The sequence below is a fragment of the Thalassophryne amazonica genome, chromosome 9, assembly GCF_902500255.1.
Source record: "Thalassophryne amazonica chromosome 9, fThaAma1.1, whole genome shotgun sequence".
In the NCBI taxonomy this organism is placed as follows: domain Eukaryota; kingdom Metazoa; phylum Chordata; class Actinopteri; order Batrachoidiformes; family Batrachoididae; genus Thalassophryne; species Thalassophryne amazonica.
In genome coordinates, this window is record NC_047111.1 from 105,326,013 (window position 1) to 105,346,616 (window position 20,604).

The 20,604-nt window shown below is 43.6% G+C and overlaps 1 protein-coding gene across 3 annotated transcripts in view; it reads right to left on the reverse strand.

Annotated features, from left to right (window-relative positions):
- LOC117517749 (protein turtle homolog B-like) overlaps positions 1-20,604 on the reverse strand; it is a 394,390-nt gene that overhangs the window by 52,429 nt on the left and 321,357 nt on the right. For all 3 annotated transcript variants that reach the window (XM_034178899.1, XM_034178897.1, XM_034178898.1), the window contains exons 14-15: positions 15,259-15,485; positions 12,504-12,588 (exon numbers count right to left, since the gene is read on the reverse strand). In XM_034178899.1, the coding sequence (XP_034034790.1) occupies positions 12,504-12,588; positions 15,259-15,485 (312 nt within the window). The remainder of the gene's footprint in view (positions 1-12,503; positions 12,589-15,258; positions 15,486-20,604) is intronic.

The window sequence follows — 20,604 nt, forward strand, 5'->3', positions numbered from 1 at the left end:
TGCAAAACCACAGGGTGTTCAAATACTTATTTTCCTCACTGTATAAACCTACTAAACACACTCATCAGGCAAGACAACAAGCATACAAATTAAATCCAGAAGTAACAGCACAATGGCACCAATTTTTTTTTTTTTTTTTTTTTGCTCTGTGCACGTGACACCACTACGTGTTCCCAGACTTCACTGACTTGCTCAGTGAGTCACGCCAAATGATTTAAGATAGAATAATGAAGGCATGGTTTGAATGAATATCCTTATCTTTAATACTGAGGGCATAGGAATTAGTCGTTTTCAGTCCTGGGCCATAGAGGAAGTCAAACACAGTTGGCCAAGTAGCTGCTGATGTCTTCTACTTATGTATGTAGTGTTAATTTTGTCAGCTGTTTCTTGATTCAGTCTTAAGCCCCGTCACACAGAGCAAGAATGTGGAGGAACCATTCCGACACGACAAATATTGACATAATCCGACACAGTCGGGAGGAAGAGGCGTGGTCAGCTGTGGTCCGAACGTATCTGGACTGCCTCGTGCATACCTGCAGGATGCAGCCCAAACATATTTCAGAAGGCACCGACATTGAAGCTGTCACTCACTCACTAACTCACTCACTCACTCACCCACGCAATCAAATCTCCGCTTGTCCTCACATCCCCAGCGCTAAACTGACCTCTCATCAGTTTGTGTCTCACATGACGGAGTGCACGCGTGTACGTGCGTAGAACAGGTGATCCGAGTGATGACTGTGTGTCCACTCAGCTGCGCGCGTGTGTTCACAATGGCTGAACGAGCCGCGTGTGCACGCGTGTGTTGAACAGGTGATCAAAGCAGCATGCAAGTGTGTGGCCGAAATGTTCGCTCAGCTGTGTGTATGTGTTCATAAACGCTGTACCAGCCATTCCGCATGCGCCCCATGTGCGCACGCGGGCACAGGAGCTGTCCATCCAGAAAGCGCACAAACAGGCTGACAGCTGTCAGTGATCACCTGCTGTTAGTCTGGTGAAAAATCCCTTTAGGTGTTTGATCAGTACATAACTGCTGATGAACTGTGCTGGCAAGGCACCAACTTCCCACATGTGCACAATATTCAGATGCAGCCAGTGGACTCTCTTTTCTCTTATTTTAAACTCTTTTTTGTGGCCATTTCACTTGATATGCATCTTACTACAACTGCAGTTGGATTATCGATGTGGGACGGTACTTCACATGGGATTTATTCATACCAGAAATCGATTATGCATTTATCAGCTGATCCATGTTGCCAGCACGTAGTGCAGCCAGGTGAAAGGGACTTGACCAGCTGTCTGTGCTGCATTGTGGAGCGCAAGGTACCGGAGGTGAGTTACATGTTTATTTATGTTGTCATGCGCTGGGCAAACATTTCCACATCATACCTGTTAAAGAATTAGGTGTACATGTAACCAAGCCTCTGTAACAGTGCCACATACATGTTATTACATAACAACATTTCCTTCGCCCTTCCATTGGAGGTGCACAAATGTGGCACAACATGTCGGCAGGCTTTGCTGTGACCGATCGATCTCAGAGCTCAATCAACTGCAATCAGATCGTTCCAGATGCTGTTTTGATGCTGTCAAAATATGTAAATTATGGTTAGATCGTTGTCAGATTATACATGGATCATTGTTGGCTAGGTGTTCCATCTCGACGGCACCCGGAGAGTTTTGAACATGCGCATCACACTCAGGGCCCGCCGGGCCGATTTTGACCAACTATGTCAACTTCCGCAGATGGCTGTCAGAACGTTTTGGAACTGAAATCCAACACTTTTCAGATGTGCACCAATTCATAAATTTGACGCCACTCTGTGTGATTCCAGCTATGTGTGACGGGAGTATTAGTCTTAGATGTTTCTGTGTAGGCTCTCAGTTGTCCAGGTGGTTTCCATAGTAGAGAAGCTTGAATCTTCGACTGCAATTAATGAGTCACATGAGCAGACAACGGTTTTAGGATACATCCACGATAATCGAGATTCCAGTATGTTAGTTTACATTTACATGCTGTCTCACGGTCTTAAAGTGTCTGATCAGAGCCTCAGATTAAAGTTACAGTATATTAGTTTACATTTACATGCTGTCTCACAGTCTTAAAGTGTCTGATCAGAGCCTCAGATTAAAATTACAGTATGTTAGTTTACATTTTACACGCTGTCTCGGTGTTAAAGTGATCAGAGCCTCAGATTAAAGTTACAGTATGTTAGTTTACATTTACACGCTGTCTCACTGTGTTAAAGAATCTGATCAGAGCCTCAGATTAAAGTTAGAGTATGTGAGTTTACATTTACATACTGTCTCATGGTGTTAAAGTATCTGATCAGAGCCTCAGATTAAAGTCACAGTATGTTAGTTTACATTTACACGCTGTCTCATGGTGTTAAAGTATCTGATCAGAGCCTCAGATTAAAGTCACAGTATGTTAGTTTACATTTACACGCTGTCTCACTGTGTTAAAGAATCTGATCAGAGCCTCAGATTAAAGTTAGAGTATGTGAGTTTACATTTACATACTGTCTCACGGTGTTAAAGTATCTGATCAGAGCCTCAGATTAAAGTCACAGTATGTTAGTTTACATTTAGACGCTGTCTCACAGTGTTAAACTGTCTGATCAGAGCCTCAGATTAAAGTCACAGTATGTTAGTTTACATTTACATGCTGTCTCACAGTGTTAAAGTATCTGATCAGAGCCTCAGATTAAAGTCACAGTATGTTAGTTTACATTTACACGCTGTCTCATGGTGTTAAAGTATCTGATCAGAGCCTCAGATTAAAGTTACTGTGTGTTATCTTATATTTACACTCTGTCTCATGGTGTTAAAGTGTCTGACCAGCTCTCTGATGTTCAGATTAAAGTTAATGTTTGTTATCTTACATTTAAACTCTAAGTAAGTCCCTTCGGCTGTCCAAGGTGGATCTGCATGTTGAATTGGCACAGGTTTTACGCCGGATGCCCTTCCTGATGCAACTCCACTACATGGAGAAATGTGGCAGGGGTGGGATTTGAACCCAGCACCTTCTGCACTGAAACCAAGCGCATTAACCACTTGGCCACCACCCCTGCTAACGGTGTTAAAGTGTCTGATGAGCTCTCTGAGGCTCAGATTAAAGTTACAGTGTGTTAGTTTACATTTACACTCTGTCTCACTGTGTTAGTGATCAGAGCCTCAGATTAAATACAGGATGTTAGTTTACATTTACACTCTGTCTCACTGTGTTAGTGTCTGATCAGAGCCTCAGATTAAATACAGGATGTTAGTTTACATTTACACTCTGTCTCACTGTGTTAGTGTCTGATCAGAGCCTCAGATTAAATACAGGATGTTAGTTTACATTTACACTCTGTCTCACTGTGTTAGTGTCTGATCAGCGCCTCAGATTAAATACAGGATGTTAGTTTACATTTACACTCTGTCTCACTGTGTTAGTGTCTGATCAGAGCCTCAGATTAAATACAGGATGTTAGTTTACATTTTCACTCTGTCTCATGGTGTTAAAGTGTCTGATCATTTGTTTCTCGCGTCAAGCAACCCAGTCCAGTCGAAGATTCAGGCTTCTCTACTATTAGTCTTAGACTTTTGTCAAATGTTATTTTTAGTTTAAGTCATATTTAGTCATTCACATACCATTTTTTATTTAGTCAACTAAAAGTCTGTTTGTTTTAGTCAAAAGAGAACTCAGTGTTTTTTAGTTTCATTTCAGTTGAGACATTTTAGAGTTTTGATAAAAACAAATGATCAGACACTTTAACACCATGAGACAGAGTGAAAATATAAACTAACATACTGTAACTTTAATCTGAGGCTCTGATCAGAAATTAACAGTGAGACAGAGTGTAAATGTAAACTAACATCCTGTATTTAATCTGAGGCTCTGATCAGACACTAACACAGTGAGACAGAGTGTAAATGTAAACTAATATCCTGTATTTAATCTGAGGCTCTGATCACTAACACAGTGAGACAGAGTGTAAATGTAAACTAACACACTGTAACTTTAATCTGAGCCTCAGAGAGCTCATCAGACACTTTAACACCATACGACAGAGTTTAAATGTAAGATAACACACAGTAACTTTAATCTGAACATCAGAGAGCTGGTCAGACACTTTAACACCATGAGACAGAGTGTAAATATAAGATAACACACAGTAACTTTAATCTGAGGCTCTGATCAGATACTTTAACACCATGAGACAGCGTGTAAATGTAAACTAACATACGGTGACTTTAATCTGAGGCTCTGATCAGACACTTTAACACTGTAAAACAGTATGTAAATGTAAACTAACATACTGTAACTTTAATCTGAGTGTTGTGTGGGCCGCTGAAGAGGAGGTACTGCTGGCCCACTACCACCAGAGGGCGCCCTGCCTGAAGTGCGGGCTTCAGGCACGAGAGGGCGCTGCCGCCTTTCAGGAACAGCCGGGGTGACAGCTGTCACTCATCAACTATGACAGCTGTCACCAATCTCCTGGTCATCAACCAGACACACAAAAGCCGGACGACATCTCCACCTCGTCGCCGAGATATCGTTTGCCTTTGGAGGTAAAACTCTCAGCCGTGTTCAGTAGGTGCTACTGGTATTGTTATTGTGTTCCTGTTTTGGAGGTGGAGGTGTCTTACCCACCATTAAGGAACTGTCGGTGCTTGTATTTGCTGGGTGTACACACACCCACACATAACTGTTTCTGCTTCCTGCCAGCAGTACCAGATCCGACAGCCGGAGACGGTGGCCACCTGGGGACTCGGAACTTGGCGGCTCCAGTATTCTCCGGGTTCGGTGGCAGTGGAAATCATGTGGGATCCGGCTCCTCTCTGGACGGACGACTTCTATCCTCGAGCCTGCCCACACGTCACCTTTGTACATTTGACTCTGTCCAAATTCTGTATTTGTCTGTATTTCGTTGTGCACGCTTCACAACAGTAAAGTGTTGTATTTTTGGCTCATCTATTGTCCGTTCATTTACGCACCCTGTTGTTGGTCCGTGTCATTACACTTTCACAACAGGATATCTCGGCCAACGTCATGGATCCCGAGGGGCGTCAACCATCTGTTGGACAGCCAATGGAAGAGCAGGATGCACTGGCGTCTGCAGGGGGCGTGATCGGTGAGTTGCAGCAAATCCTCTCCACCTTTACTGCTCGGTTGGATTTAATGACCGAGCAAAATGTCATCCTCAACTGTAGGATGGAGGCTCTCACCGCGCAGGTGGAAGCGCGCGCTCAGGGCGCGGCTGCAGCTTCTCCTCCTGTTGACCCGGTGCCGAATATAGACGTTCCACTGGTCGTCCAACGAACCCCCCCCACCATCCCCTGAAGCTTACATAAGTCCCCCGGAGCTGTATGGAGGTTGTGTGGAGACATGCGCTGACTTACTAATGCAGTGTTCGCTTGTCTTTGTACATCGTCCCGTAATGTAAGCATCAGACGCCAGTAGGGTGGCTTATGTCATTAATTTGCTTCGAGGTGAGGCACGCGCTTGGGCTACAGCGCTTTGGGAGCAGAATTCACGGCTCCTTACCACTTACACTGGGTTTGTGAGGGAGTTCAGAACGGTTTTTGATCACCCTAACAGAGGCGAAACCGCTTCGACAGTGCTGCTGTTTATGAGACAGGGGCGTCAGAGCGCAGCTGAGTATGCAGTCGACTTCCACATTGCGGTTGCGAGGTCCGGCTGGAATACGGCTGCGCTCCGCGCCGCCTTCATAAACGGACTGTCGTCGGTCCTGAAGGAGCACCTGGTGGCTAAGGATGAGCCGCGGGATTTGGATGGTCTAATCGATCTGGTTATACGTTTGGACAATCGATTAGCAGAACGCCGTCGGGAGCGAGACGAAGGACATGGCCGGGCACGCGCCGTCCCTCTCCCTTCCGGTTCCGACAAGGTTCCACCCTCCCCACGCTCCACAGGCTCTGCGCTCCGTGTGTCAACAGCTCCCCCTGCTGATGATGCTATGGACACGAGCAGGGCCAGATTAAGATCATCTTACAGAGGAGAATGGCGGGGAGTGCTTTTTCTGCGGCTCAAACGAGCATCAGCAGAAAGACTGCCCCAAACGGTTAAACACAAACGCCCACCCTTAGAGACTGGGTTAAGGGTGGGTCCAGACATTCACGTGGGACGTACACATATTTCCACACGTCTCCCAGTCACAATCCTGAGCGGGGATTTAACCCTTCAAGCCCCAGCACTGGTGGACACGGGGTCTGAGGGGAATCTGCTGGACAGCAGATGGGCAAGGGAGGTAGGACTCCCTCTGGTGGCGCTTCCTTCACCTTTGAAGGTACGGGCACCCTTCTCCCTTTAATCACACACAAGACACAACCAGTAGTTCTGGTGATGTCTGGGAATCATCGGGAAGAGATAGAGTTTTATGTGACTCCTTCTACTTCCCGCGTGATTTTGGGCTTCCCGTGGATGGTAAAACACAATCCCCGGATTGATTGGCCGTACCACGATCTTGCTGACGTTTTCAGCAAAGATCTGGCTCTCCCCCCCACCGTCCATACGATTGTGCCATTGATTTGATTCCGGGCGTTGAGTACCCGTCCAGCAGGCTGTACAACCTCTCACGTCCGGAACGCGAATCAATGGAGACCTACATCTGGGACTCATTAGCTGCCGGGCTGATCCGGAACTCCACCTCCCCAATGGGTGCTGGTTTCTTTTTTGTGGGCAAGAAAGACGGCGGACTCCGTCCATGCATTGATTACAGAGGGCTGAACGAGATCACTCTTCGCAACCGATACCCGTTACCTCTGTTGGATTCAGTGTTTACGCCCTTGCATGGAGCCAAAATTTTCACAAAACTTGATCTTAGGAATGCGTACCACCTGGTTCGGATCCGGAAGGGAGATGAATGGAAGACGGCATTTAACACCCCATTAGGTCACTTTGAGTACCTGGTCATGCCGTTCGGCCTCACTAACGCCCAAGCGACGTTTCAAGCGTTGGTTAATGACGTCTTGCGGGACTTCCTGCATCGGTTTGTCTTCGTATATCTAGACGATATACTCATCTTCTCCCCGGACCCTGAGACTCATGTCCAGCATGTACGTCAGGTCCTGCAGTGGTTGTTGGAGAACCGTCTGTTTGTGAAGGGCGAGAAGTGCGAGTTCCACCGTACTTCTTTGTCCTTCCTGGGGTTTATCATCTCCTCCAACTCCGTCGGCCCTGATCCGGCCAAGGTTGCGGCGGTGAGAGACTGGCCCCAACCGACAAGCCGTAGGAAACTACAACAGTTCCTCGGTTTTGCAAATTTTTACAGGAGGTTCATTAAGGGCTACAGTCAGGTAGTTAGTCCCCTGACAGCCCTGACCTCCCCAAAACTCCCCTTCACCTGGTCGGATCGGTGCGAAGCCGCGTTTAGGGAGTTGAAACGTCGGTTCTCGACTGCACCAGTTCTGGTGCAGCCCGATCCTTGCCGCCAGTTTGTGGTTGAAGTGGATGCCTCGGACTCAGGGATAGGAGCCGTGCTGTCCCAGAGCGGCTCCAGTATTCTCCGGGTTCGGTGGCAGTGGAAATCATGTGGGATCCGGCTCCTCTCTGGACGGACATCTTCTATCCTCGAGCCTGCCCACACGTCACCTTTGTACATTTGACTCTGTCCAAATTCTGTATTTGTCTGTATTTCGTTGTGCACGCTTCACAACAGTGTTGTATTTTTGGCTCATCTATTGTCCGTTCATTTACGACCCCTGTTGTGGGTCCGTGTCATTACACTTTCACAACACTGAGGCTCTGATCACTTTAACACCATGAGACAGCGTGTAAAATGTAAACAACATACTGTAATTTTAATCTGAGGCTCTGATCAGACACTTTAAGACCGTGAGACAGCATGTAAATGTAAACTAATATACTGTAACTTTAATCTGAGGCTCTGATCAGACACTTTAAGACCGTGAGACAGCATGTAAATGTAAACTAACATACTGGAATCTCGATTATCGTGGATGTATCCTAAAACCGTTGTCTGCTCATGTGACTCAATTGCATTCCTGCACTCTTCACACTAATGCTAGGGTCAACATTCATTTACTGGCTCCTTGATTTGCACTGAGATTACCACAATGACGTGAGTACACTGAAAAAGAGCAAACTGTTCCCTCCACTGATACTCTGTATCCTGAAACTCATAAATCCATATGTTAAGCTACAAAACATTTTTCAAGCTCATCTTTCAAAAGTAAGGAGTACAAAAGCTTAAATATTCAAAAAGAAGCAACTGGATGTCCTATTGGGCAGCGCAGTTGTGTTTTTGGGCGCCACTAAAGGGTTAAGAAATTGACACATATGACAATAATACTACATCAAGAGATATCAGAAACATGGCACTTTCTCTGATTTTCTGGGCAAATTACACGGCAAACAAAGTGAAAATGCAAAGAAAAAGTGACAAGGCAGTGGAAAGTGGACATGTGTCGTGGTGTGTTTATGACCAGGAGCTTAAACATGTCGAAACGGTTGTGCAGGCGAGAGAACGCAGCTACTCTGTCAAAGTGTGCAGGCTAAAATTTACCAACACGACCATTTGCCTCGTCTTTCGTTCTCCACTGGGAACTGAAAAAACTGCACTTTTTGTTCCTGCTTTACTGCAACGGAAAACAAACAAGTACACCATTTTTCCATGTGAAGGGATGCTGTGTTTATGTTGCGCTACGGCAGGCTGTCTCCAGAAGTGGTTAATCCCGCAAAATCATGCAAGGTTTCAAATGAGACTGCACTGCCCCATTAAAAGACCATTTCTGTCACATTAACAAGCCAAAATATTTTAGCAATTTTTCTTTTGTTTTGTTTAACTGTATATTCAAAGTGTCTTTAAAATGGTATTTATGCAAACTGTGTTTTCTGTTAATGCATTCTCTTCAGAAACACCTGATGGCACAATAGACCACTATCTTGAAGATACAGAGTGTGCAGTCTAAAGCGCACAACACAAGTGCATTTGCAATTTGTACAGTGTGTAATTTGAGTGTGCATGGATCAACGCGAGCATGCAAAGGAGGATAGCAGGGGACAAAGCGGTTGTATTTGTGTGTTTGGACATAATATGAAATAAACTAATCAAATTGTCATCTGTAATACTGTTTATGAACCGGGATGTGCCAATTTAACAGCTAACTGAAGTGAGAGGTTTTCTGGTGAGTTGATGGATTTGCGAGTGTGTGAACTCCTTCAATTGTGTTGTTGGACCAGCCTCCCCAATATGACCAAAACATTTTTTTTTTACCACACTCACTACACTAAAACAAATGGGAATGAAGTCAAAGCTAGTGGCATCCAAATACATGCCTCTAACAGACAATGCAATTTATATTTTCTTTAAGAGCTGCAGTACAAATGAAAAGGAAATACTGTTTGGTTGGGAGGTCAGCTTCTTGCCAAATCTTCTTTAATTGGATAATAATAATTAATAGGCTGTCTGGGACATGGCAAATATTCAAAAAAACATGATAGAATTTTCATAAATAAAGGGACATTTAAATAGAATTACAACCCCTGGCAAAAATTATGGAATCACCGGCCTCGGAGGATGTTCATTCAGTTGTTTAATTTTGTAGAAAAAAAGCAGATCACAGACATGACATAAAACTAAAGTCATTCCAAATGGCAACTTTCTGGTGATCACACCTTGGAGAGCTGTTGCACCAAGTGGACTGACATGAATCATGGCTCCAACACGAGAGATGTCAATTGAAACAAAGGAGAGGATGATCAAACTCTTAAAAGAGGGTAAATCATCATGCAATGTTGCAAAAGATGTTTGTTGTTCACAGTCAGCTGGGTCTAAACTCTGGACCAAATACAAACAACATGGGAAGGTTGTTAAAGGCAAACATACTGGTAGACAAAGGAAGACATCAAAGCGTCAAGACAGAAAACTTAAAGCAATATGTCTCAAAAATCGAAAATGCACAACAAAACAAATGAGGAATGAATGGGAGGAAACTGGAGTCAATGTCTGTGACTGAACTGTAAGAAACCACCTAAAGGAAATGGGATTTACATACAGAAAAGCTAAACGAAAGCCATCATTAACACCTAAACAGAAAAAAACAAGGTTACAATGGGCTAAGGAAAAGCAATCGTGGACTGTGGATGACTGGATGAAAGTCATATTCAGCGATGAATCTTGAATCTGCATTGGGCAAGGTGATGATGCTGGAACGTTTGTTTGGTGCCGTTCCAATGAGATTTATAAAGATGACTGCCTGAAGAGAACATGTAAATTTCCACAGTCATTGATGATATGGGGCTGCATGTCAGGTAAAGGCACTGGGGAGATGGCTGTCATTACATCATCAATAAATGCACAAGTTTACATTGATATTTTGGACACTTTCCTTATCCCATCAATTGAAAGGATGTTTGGGGATGATGAAATCATTTTTCAAGATGATAATGCATCTTGCCATAGAGCAAAAACTGTGAAAACATTCCTTGCAAAAAGACACATAGGGTCAATGTCATGGCCTGCAAATAGTCCGGATCTTAATCCAATTGAAAATCTTTGGTGGAAGTTGAAGAAAATGGTCCATGACAAGGCTCCAACCTGCAAAGATGATCTGGCAACAGCAATCAGAGAAAGCTGGAGCCAGATTGATGAAGAGTACTGTTTGTCACTCATTAAGTCCATGCCTCAGAGACTGCAAGCTGTTATAAAAGCCAGAGGTGGTGCAACAAAATACTAGTGATGTGTTGGAGCTTTCTTTTGTTTTTCATGATTCCATAATTTTTTCCTCAGAATTGAGTGATTCCATATTTTTTTTTCCCTCTGCTTGGTCTAAAAAAGTAACCATTACTGACTGCCACAATTTTTTTTTTCCTGATTTCTTATAGTGTTTCTTAAAGCCAGAAAGTTGCCATTTGAAATGACTTTAGTTTTGTGTCATGTCTGTGATCTGCTTTTTATCTACAAAATTAAACAACTGAATGAACATCCTCGGAGGCCGATGATTCCATAATTTTTGCCAGGGGTTGTATGAATAGTGACATTTCTGCTTCTGAATTTACCCATCATTTCCTTCACAGGTTCTCAACGGAAACTTTACTGTGCTTGAGTATAACAATAGAAAAAAAGAGAGAATTTTCTAGAATTTGAGGAAAAGCAATTTGGTAATACTGCCAAAAACGTACAGTCAACAGGAAATATTAAAAACTTAATTCAACACTTATCCAAGGGTTGTAATACCCTCCAGCTACATTTCAGTTTGGATTGCAGACTGTACCTTATTTTGACACTGCACTTCCTCCTTAATGATACTGGATGCACTGTTCCAACATTACTAGCTTGTTCTCTTTAGCTCGTTATAGTCAGACATCCATCACAGCAAGAATTAATTTGACTGGCGCAGTTGTGCATTAACAAGATTGTTACAATAATGAAAACTCAGACAATGTTCTAGAGCAGACACAGCCTCTACTATGTGTCTGCTGAGGAATAATTTTTTTGCTCCAGGGCTTCCAATTTCAATATGTCTGTGTGATTGTAATCCACCATTCTTAGCATTTAATGTTGGAATTGTATCAGTGAGCTCCTTGACAAGGAGTTGAATTTTATAGTGAGGATGAAGGTATAATGCTGCATTGTGACAACTTGCATCAAGTGGTCAGATTTGTATGTTTGTTATGACGTGTGATACAAAACAGGCCACAACCACTGTGATAACTGAAATAAATACTGATTAAATGAACCTCATCATCATCAATACAGAAACGAGCAGGAAGACAGTTGGACAAACTATGTCATTCTCTAATTTGGCCAGCTGGGGGCAGAAAAGTACTTCCAAGAAACCAAGCACTGGTGACAATTTTTTTTTTTTTTTTTTTCTATAAATGTGACCAACAGCTGCTCTCTGAAAATGATGTGCACTCAGTGACCTCTGCAGGCAAACTGCATCACATTATCAGGGGTTTAATATCAGATATAAAACAGACCGAGAAAACTAAAATGGCCTGACAAGTCTTTTTCCATGTTTTAAGCCAAAAGCATTCATTCATTAATTCATTCATTTTCTGCCGCTTATCCTCACTCCTCCTTGGGAATCCTTTGGCGTTCCCAAGCCATCTGGGAGATGTAATCTCTAAAACATGTCTTGTATTTTGGGCAGTCAAAAGTAATCTACTGAGGAAGGCAGAACGATGATGTCATTCTTTTTAGGATGGTACAAAGGAGTGTGAATGTAAAGCAAGTGAAAACGTAATAGTGCTGACTGGGCAAAAATGTAAAGCTGGGAGTAGTTGCATGTGCAATAGATTTATAGCCCACTGACAGCCAAAAAATTTTAAGATAGCCTGAATTTACAGATGCACACTACTGCCAGAGGTTGCCGGTTTGAATCCCTGCACAAACATAAAAAGTCCCCTGAAACTGACTGATAATGCTGCACTTTTACAATCAGTTTTCATAGGTTTCTATCACAGGTTACAACATTTTTTCCATAAACCTCTGTTTAATTACATGTTAATATAAAAATAATACACCCACCTGTGCTGGACACTCCTACTATGTTACTTGGTTCACTGATCATGTCATCCATAACAGCCATGACACGAAATTCATACCAGGCTTCCTAAGAGAGAACACAAAATCCAACATTCGACAGTAACAACATCTTAAGAACTACACTCAACAAAAATATAAACGCAACACTTTTGGTTTTGCTCCCATTTTGTATGAGATGAACTCAAAGATCTAACACTTTTTCCACATACACAATATCACCATTTCCCTCAAATATTCTTCACAAACCAGTCTAAATCTGTGATAGTGAGCACTTCTCCTTTGCTGAGATAATCCATCCCACCTCACAGGTGTGCCATACCAAGATGCTGATTAGACACCATGATTAGTGCACAGGTGTGCCTTAGACAGCCCACAATAAAAGGCCACTCTGAAAGGTGCAGTTTTATCACACAGCACAATGCCACAGATGTCGCAAGGTTTGAGGGAGCGTGCAATTGGCATGCTGACAGCAGGAATGTCAACCAGAGCTGTTGCTCGTGTATTGAATGTTCATTTCTCTACCATAAGCCGTCTCCAAAGGCGTTTCAGAGAATTTGGCAGTACATCCAACCAGCCTCACAACCGCAGACCACGTGTAACCACACCAGCCCAGGACCTCCACATCCAGCATGTTCACCTCCAAGATCATCTGAGACAAGCCACTCGGACAGCTGCTGAAACAATCAGTTTGCATAACCAAAGAATTTCTGCACAAACTGTCAGAAACCATCTCAGGGAAGCTCATCTGCATGCTCGTCGTCCTCATCGGGGTCTCGAGCTGACTCCAGTTCATCGTCTTAACCGACTTGAGTGGGCAAATGCTCACATTCGCTGGCATTTGGCACGTTGGAGAGGTGTTCTCTGCACGGATGAATCCCGGTTCATACTGTCCAGGGCAGATGGCAGACAGTGTGTGTGGCGTCGTGTGGGTGAGCGGTTTTCTGATGTTAATGTTGTGGATTGAGTGGCCCATGGTGGCGGTGGGGTTATGGTATGGGCAGGCGTCTGTTACAGACGAAAGAACACAGGTGCATTTTATTGATGGCATTTTGAATGCACAGAGATACCGTGACGAGATCCTGAGGCCCATTGTTGTGCCATACATCCAAGAACATCACCTCATGTTGCAGCAGGATAATGCACGGCCCCATGTTGCAAGGATCTGTACACAATTCTTGGAAGCTGAAAATGTCCCAGTTCTTGCATGGCCGGCATACTCACCGGACATGTCACCCATTGAGCATGTTTGGGATGCTCTGGACCGGCGTATATGACAGCGTGTACCAGTTCCTGCCAATATCCAGCAACTTCACACAGCCATTGAAGAGGAGTGGACCAACATTCCACAGGCCACAATTGAGAACTTGATCAACTCTATGCGAAGGAGGCAAATGGTGGTCACACCAGATACTGACTGGTATCCCCCCCCCAGTAAAACAAAACTGCACCTTTCAGAGTGGCCTTTTATTGTGGGCAGTCTAAGGCACACCTGTGCACTAATCATGGTGTCTAATCAGCATCTTGATATGGCACACCTGTGAGGTGGGATGGATTATTTCAGCAAAGGAGAAGTGCTCACTATCACAGAGTTAGACTGGTTTGTGAACAATATTTGAGGGAAATGGTGATATTGTGTATGTGGAAAAAGTTTTAGATCTTTGAGTTCGTCTCATACAAAATGGGAGCAAAACCAAAAGTGTTGCGTTTATATTTTTGTTGAGTGTAGTTTTCTAAACGTCTAACTGTGTGGACAGCTTTTTAACAAAATTAACTTGATGTGCCCCTTAAAGATACAATGTGCAGGACTTTGTGTTATCTAGTGATGAAGAAGCAGACTGTATCGCAAAAGAATGGACCATCCATGATTGTGTATGTTTAGTAAAACCACGCTGTACAGGTCCTCCACCTAATCTTGTGTGCACTCAATAAACCTGCTCCTGAGTAGGTTTGACTTTCAGACATGTTGCTGTGACAACCAATCCAACAACTGTTTCAAAGAGCTGAGAAATCAGAGATAACACCCAGTCATAATGCTAATACAGCTAAAATGGCAAAATGTTCAAGTGGTTACTATCTTAGATATTTTTTACAATTTGAACCACATAAAAACAGTAACATAAGAAGGAAATTTAACTGCATGAAATGACTTTTGAAGATGCTTCTACGATGTTATAATCCTATCATTTATCTGTTGCTACAGTTGGTGCCAATTTACTGAGGCTCATACAACACAAAGTATTGGATCTACTGTTAATCTTTTTTTTTACTCCAAAGTTTCACATGTTAATCATTTGATTAGGCATACCTTCACATTGTCTATAAGCAAGATAACTCCTTCAACAAGACACTAAGCTCAGCACGTTTCAAACAAAAACATTACCACACGTCTTGCAAAATTTAAAGCAAAATGTTACAGAAAATCTCTTGGAAATGTCAAATATTACTTAGCACACATTTTAAAGCATAAAGGTATACTAAAGAACAATAGTGTCATATACGTAGATGGCAAAAGTTCTAAATAGTTTAGTTATAAAAACATGAAATTTAACATAATTAAAAGCAATATCTGGGAATCGCTGGTTTCCTCTTCGGTGGTAATTTCCTAATCGTACACAAACCAGTGTAAACTTACATGATAAAGATTTATGTCCATCTCTGAAGTATGAACTTCAGAGACTGGAACAACCAGACACAGTCACTATTTAACAATGTCTACAGTCTTGGTCTCATCTTTTACCTGGATGAGGTCTCGGGCGAGTATCTCAGTCTCTCCAGCGGGAATGCTGTCGTCCAAGACCTCCCAACGTTCTCCCAGGCGAAATTCCATGACATAATGCTGGATAGGTGCCGTGTGATTGGCAGGTGGGATCCAGGTGAGCAGGACTCCCTGCTGCGTGCGATTGGCTGTGAGGCACCGTGGTGGGGTAAGCAGCACCAATGGTTCAGGGGTACTTATAGGAAATACTGGAGGGGGGTACATTGGGATTGTCAGGGAGTCAGAGACAGAAAGAAAAACAGAGACAGATGGACAACAGATGTTTGACGTCACTTATATAGTGCATTGTCATGATAATTTCTGAGTGCCTGCATTCTCAGATTATAAATTATACAATATGGGCTGTATTTACAGATGCAACGGCTGAAACAAACCAGTACAGCAACAAGTTATTTTCCAGCCACCAATAACTGCTTTGCAAATGGCTTTTTTTGTGCAAGTACAGAGTGTACAATGCAAAGGAGGAACAGCAAACAATGTGAGAATTTCAATCAGCTCAGGCAGCACAAAGTCTGTTTGTGGAGTTTTGGGATAAATTGTGTCATAGCACCTTTCAGAACCTCATCTGCTTTTTCCACAATGTCAGCCTCCTAAAAAGGTGATTCTGTCACATTCATGAAAATTAGAGAATGACAGCAAAGCACACAATTAAGAATATACAGTAAATTAAGCATAGCAATCTGTAGGTACTTAGACATTTTCTTAAAGTAAATCAACTTAAATTACTTGTCCAAACAACTGTTTAGACCAGGGGTCTGCAACCTTTACTGTCAAAAGAACCATTCTTGTCCTGTCGTCCACAAATAAAATTCTTCTGGAGCCACAAAACATATTTGACATTTAAAATGAATGAATAAAGATAACACAGCTTATAAAGTTTTTTTTATATACAGTTTAACTATATATATATATATATATATATATATATATATATATATATATATATATATATATATATATATATATGTTACTGCAGACTGTATGAAACCAACACATTTCATGTTTTGCGTCATCAGATTTATTTTATTTTATAATATACATCCATTTAAGGGCTGCAACATATTCTAAGAAAAAAAAAAGGTTTGGACAGGGCATTTTATTCTCAATGTGTCATGCCCGGCCTGGATCTAGGTCTTAGTCCTTATTTTGCATCCCCTTTTGGCTCACCTCTGGTCCCAGCTTTGATGTATTAGTTATTTTTTTTCATCATGAGTTATTCTGTTATGTTTTTCTTATCACTTTGTTATTTTTCATACTTTAGCCATTGTTCAGTTCTGTTCTAGTTCTGTTCAGCCGGTTTGTGTTTTCATTGTTTATCATTTAGCTTTGTTCTGTATATGTTGGCTGTGTACTTTTATATCTGGTTTTGATTTTTGTTTATTAGTTTGTTCCTGTTTAATTTTGCATTTGTATTGATTCCCTGATCAGTTCTACTTGCTTTTGTTCCCATGCTCATGTTTGATTTCACCTCTTGTTTTTGTAGTTCCACATTTGATGTTAGTTTATTCCTCACACCCAGCTTATTATGTTAACATCACAGCACCCGCCCATGTTTTTGTTTCCCACCTTGTTTATGTCTGCTTTGTGTTTTCATTCACTCCCACTCTTGCTCCAGGTCACGTGTCTTTGTCTGTTACTTCACTCCACTCTGTGCTTTCCTTCCTTCACTATCTTGTACTCTGCACAACCTTTGGCTCCCCCAGTCACACCCCCTTCCAGAGACTTCCACGCACCTGCTTCACATCACCCTAATTTGTTTGCTCCTTATTTCGTATCCAGTCCTGTTTTGCCTAGCCGTGTGTTTTGAAATCTGCTCTGTTTTTTGACTACGCTTTTCGCCTCATCCCTGATGTCCATGTTTGCTCGTGCTTCTGAACCCTGCTTGAATATGACTGCGTTTTTGCCTGACCCTGCTTGCATGGCTGTTCGACTTCTTCCCAGAGCTTCTGAGCCTGGATGATGTTTTTTTGTGGAAAGTCACGGCCAGATTGGATGAGGCATCCTGAGGCGTTTCTGCCTTCTGATGAGGATGAATCAGTTTGGGTTGATTTGGAAGAAGATGATTTTTCTGAGTCAGAGCAGACAGCACTACAGGACACGGCTACATCCCTATTTAAGATTCAAGACTTGTTTTTTGAATATCAGGATTGTTCCAGTCAGCAGAGCAAGAAGCAGATCTTCTCGGCACTCGACCAGATATTCCGAGCCGAGCCAGAGCTGCTAACCACCTTCCCTGAACTTATGAACATTAAAACGCAGTTTAAGCAGGGCTCGGTTCCTCCTTGCGTTGAAGATCCCATAGAAGTGTTATTTGAGTCTGATATTACGGCCTACTGCTGTGATAAACCACGCATAATCACGCTTTCAGATGCTGCCATCGCTCCTGCCTGGCACGCAGTGGCACAGAAGCCGGCCGCTTACCTCCTGCCTCCAGAAGTGCCGATTTCACCTCAGGTGCTCCCAAAACCTGCTCCACAAAGAAACCATGTGGGGTCTCAAGTCATTCCTTCTGATCCAGCGGGGCAACACGTCCCGGTCACAAGCACCGCAGTTTGTCAGTTCCATGACATCCCAGTTCCTGTGCCTCGGAAAAAACGGGCACCTCAGCCGACATCACCGGCTCCTGCCTCGGAGATCGCTCCGTCAAGGATCTCCGAGGCACCAGTTTTGCCCGACTTCCCGCTGGCGGCCACACCCACCAGTTGTTTGAGTCAGTCCACGATCGCAAAGTTGCCAGTGGGGCCTTCAGGAACGTGCCAGCCACCACCTGTGGTTCCGACCGGGAGAACCAAGACCCCATCCCCCCTGGAAACCTCCACATCTTCGGCTGCAGCCTATCCCGTGAAATCATCTGGATCCGCCAGCCCCGCCTCCTCAAGCACGTTGGTGGTTACTACGGCAATGCTTCATGCACCAGCGGCGTCAACCCCACAATTCGGATCTGCCTCGGGAAGTATCGCTGCAGCTACTTCAGCGACGCCACCCGCCACCTGCTCTCTCGGCAGCACCAGCTGGTTCCGTCTCTGCGCACACCATAATCGCATCTTCATTACCTTTGTTTACAGCTGGCTCTACGTCATCAGCAAGCGACTCGGCTTCAGTAAGACCCACTGCGACGTTACTTGTGACGTCACTCAGTTCTGTAGCTACGACACCAGCCGGCTCGTCTCCTGCTATCAAGTTAGCCTCCGCACGTTCCGCCGCCGTTTTTACACCGGTTGGAAGAGCCGGAACACGTCCTGCTTCACGACCACTAATGGGATTGGAGAGCGCTGTTCATACGCACACACAGCTGTACAGTTCTGCCATTTCAGAGCCTCTACAGCCGGTTCAATCACCTGTGTCTTCCGGGAAGATGACTTCTGAGGACAACATAAAAGGGACGGTCAGTAATTTTTCTTTTTGTATCTGGTTTGTGCTGTACTGTTTCACTGTCGGTGAGTCCATTAGAAGTCTGCTTACATTGCCACATATGAACCTGAAATGGTTCTCTTATGAATCTGTCAAAAAAGATGTCACGAGCACCATTCCAGAATCTGAGAAGGTGTTTTTCTAAATTTATGGAGAAACTGCCTATGTTGCCATGTCACATTCTGAATTGTATTACATGCAAGCTTCCGTTACGAATGTTGATTATGTGTGTAATACTGAGCTGCAGTCAAGTTGCTTTCTTCAGTTCCTTCTCTGAAAGAGTTTATCAGTTTGGAAGATGCAACTCCACACAAGCTGGTGCCAAGTCCAGTCAGTGGTTCCCAGATTGTTTTTCCTGTTCGGCTCACTTTAAGGACTTATTGGGAAGAAGCAGTTATCATTTGTAACCTTGGAAGGAAATGATACTTAATGTTAGCCCATACTTTAGAGAAAAGTCATTGTTTGAGTTGTGTTCCATATCTTTTATTGAAGCACGGAACTATTTATGCTTCTGGTTTTCAAATCTGTGTGCCTTATATAAGTTGTCTGTGTCGGCTCTCTTTGATGCGTCATATGATCTGGTGAGGCTTCATCTGTACAACTTGGGGCAGATGGTTACCTGGATGTGGGGTTTTGCAAAGTGTGCTGATGTCTCCACTCTTGTGGTTAGTGGGATGATTTGGGTTTTGAGGTCTTCATATTTTTGGATTAAGCACTTCGGTGCCTCACATCTGCTCACCTTCGGTGTTCTCCGTAGCACTACATTTGAAATGGTTTATTCTTACCTGTCGTCTATGACCAACCGTTTTTTGTACTCATCGGAGGGAGTTGTTCTCTGGGAAATGAGTTTAGGTACCCTGGGAGAGTGTTGGTCTCATTGGTTATTGGGGATGTCTTGGGCTTGTTTGTTTTATGAATTCCTTTGTCTTTTCCGTTTGATGGTTTCCGTCTTGGGGCACCGATATCTGTCTCTATGTGGTTCCCAATGTTTTGGCCCTAAGTCCGTCTCTGCACATCAATCTGATTCCAATGTCTCCATGAGTCGACCCCTTGATGATATTGCACTATTGACAGGACCTCCTGGCCAGCCCCCAGACCTGGTCTCACGCCGGCCTCCCACCATCTTTTGGAGCCAGGTCATACCTGGTGTCCGGCCTGTTGCTGGTTACCGGCTGTTGGGTCCCTGGCCTATTTGTAGCCTTGTTGTCGGTCGTCCTGGGGTCTCCAGCCTGTTGGCACGTTTGTGTGCCCTCTGCCTCTGTTTGCCCCCCGTCCTGGGTCCCCCATCACCCTCCCAGTGTCGCTGTGTTGTAGGTGCGGTCGCCTGGGGGCTCCCACATGGGGAGGGGGTACTGTCATGCCCAGCCTGGGTCTAGGTCTTAGTCCTTATTTTGCATCCCCTTTTCGCTAACCTCCGGCCCCAGCTTTGATGTAGTTTAGCTTTTTTTTTCATCATGAGTTATTCTGTTATGTTTTTCTTATCACTTTGTTACTTTTCATACTTTAGCCATTGTCCAGTTCTGTTCTAGTTCTGTTCAGCTGGTTTGTGTTTTCATTGTTTATCATTTAGCTTTGTTCTGTATATGTTGGCTGTGTACTTTTATATCTGGTTTTGATTTTTATTAGTTTGTTCCTGTTTAATTTTGCTTTTGTATTGATTCCCTGATCAGTTCTACTTGCTTTTGTTCCCATGCTCATGTTTGATTTCAGCTCTTGTTTTTGTAGTTCCACATTTGATTTTAGTTTATTCCTCACACCCAGCTTATTATGTTAACATCACAGCACCTGCCCATGTCTTTGTTTCCCACCTTGTTTATGTCTGCTTTGTGTTTTCATTCACTCCCACTCTTGCTTCAGCTCACGTGTCTTTGTCTGTTACTTCACTCCACTCTGTGC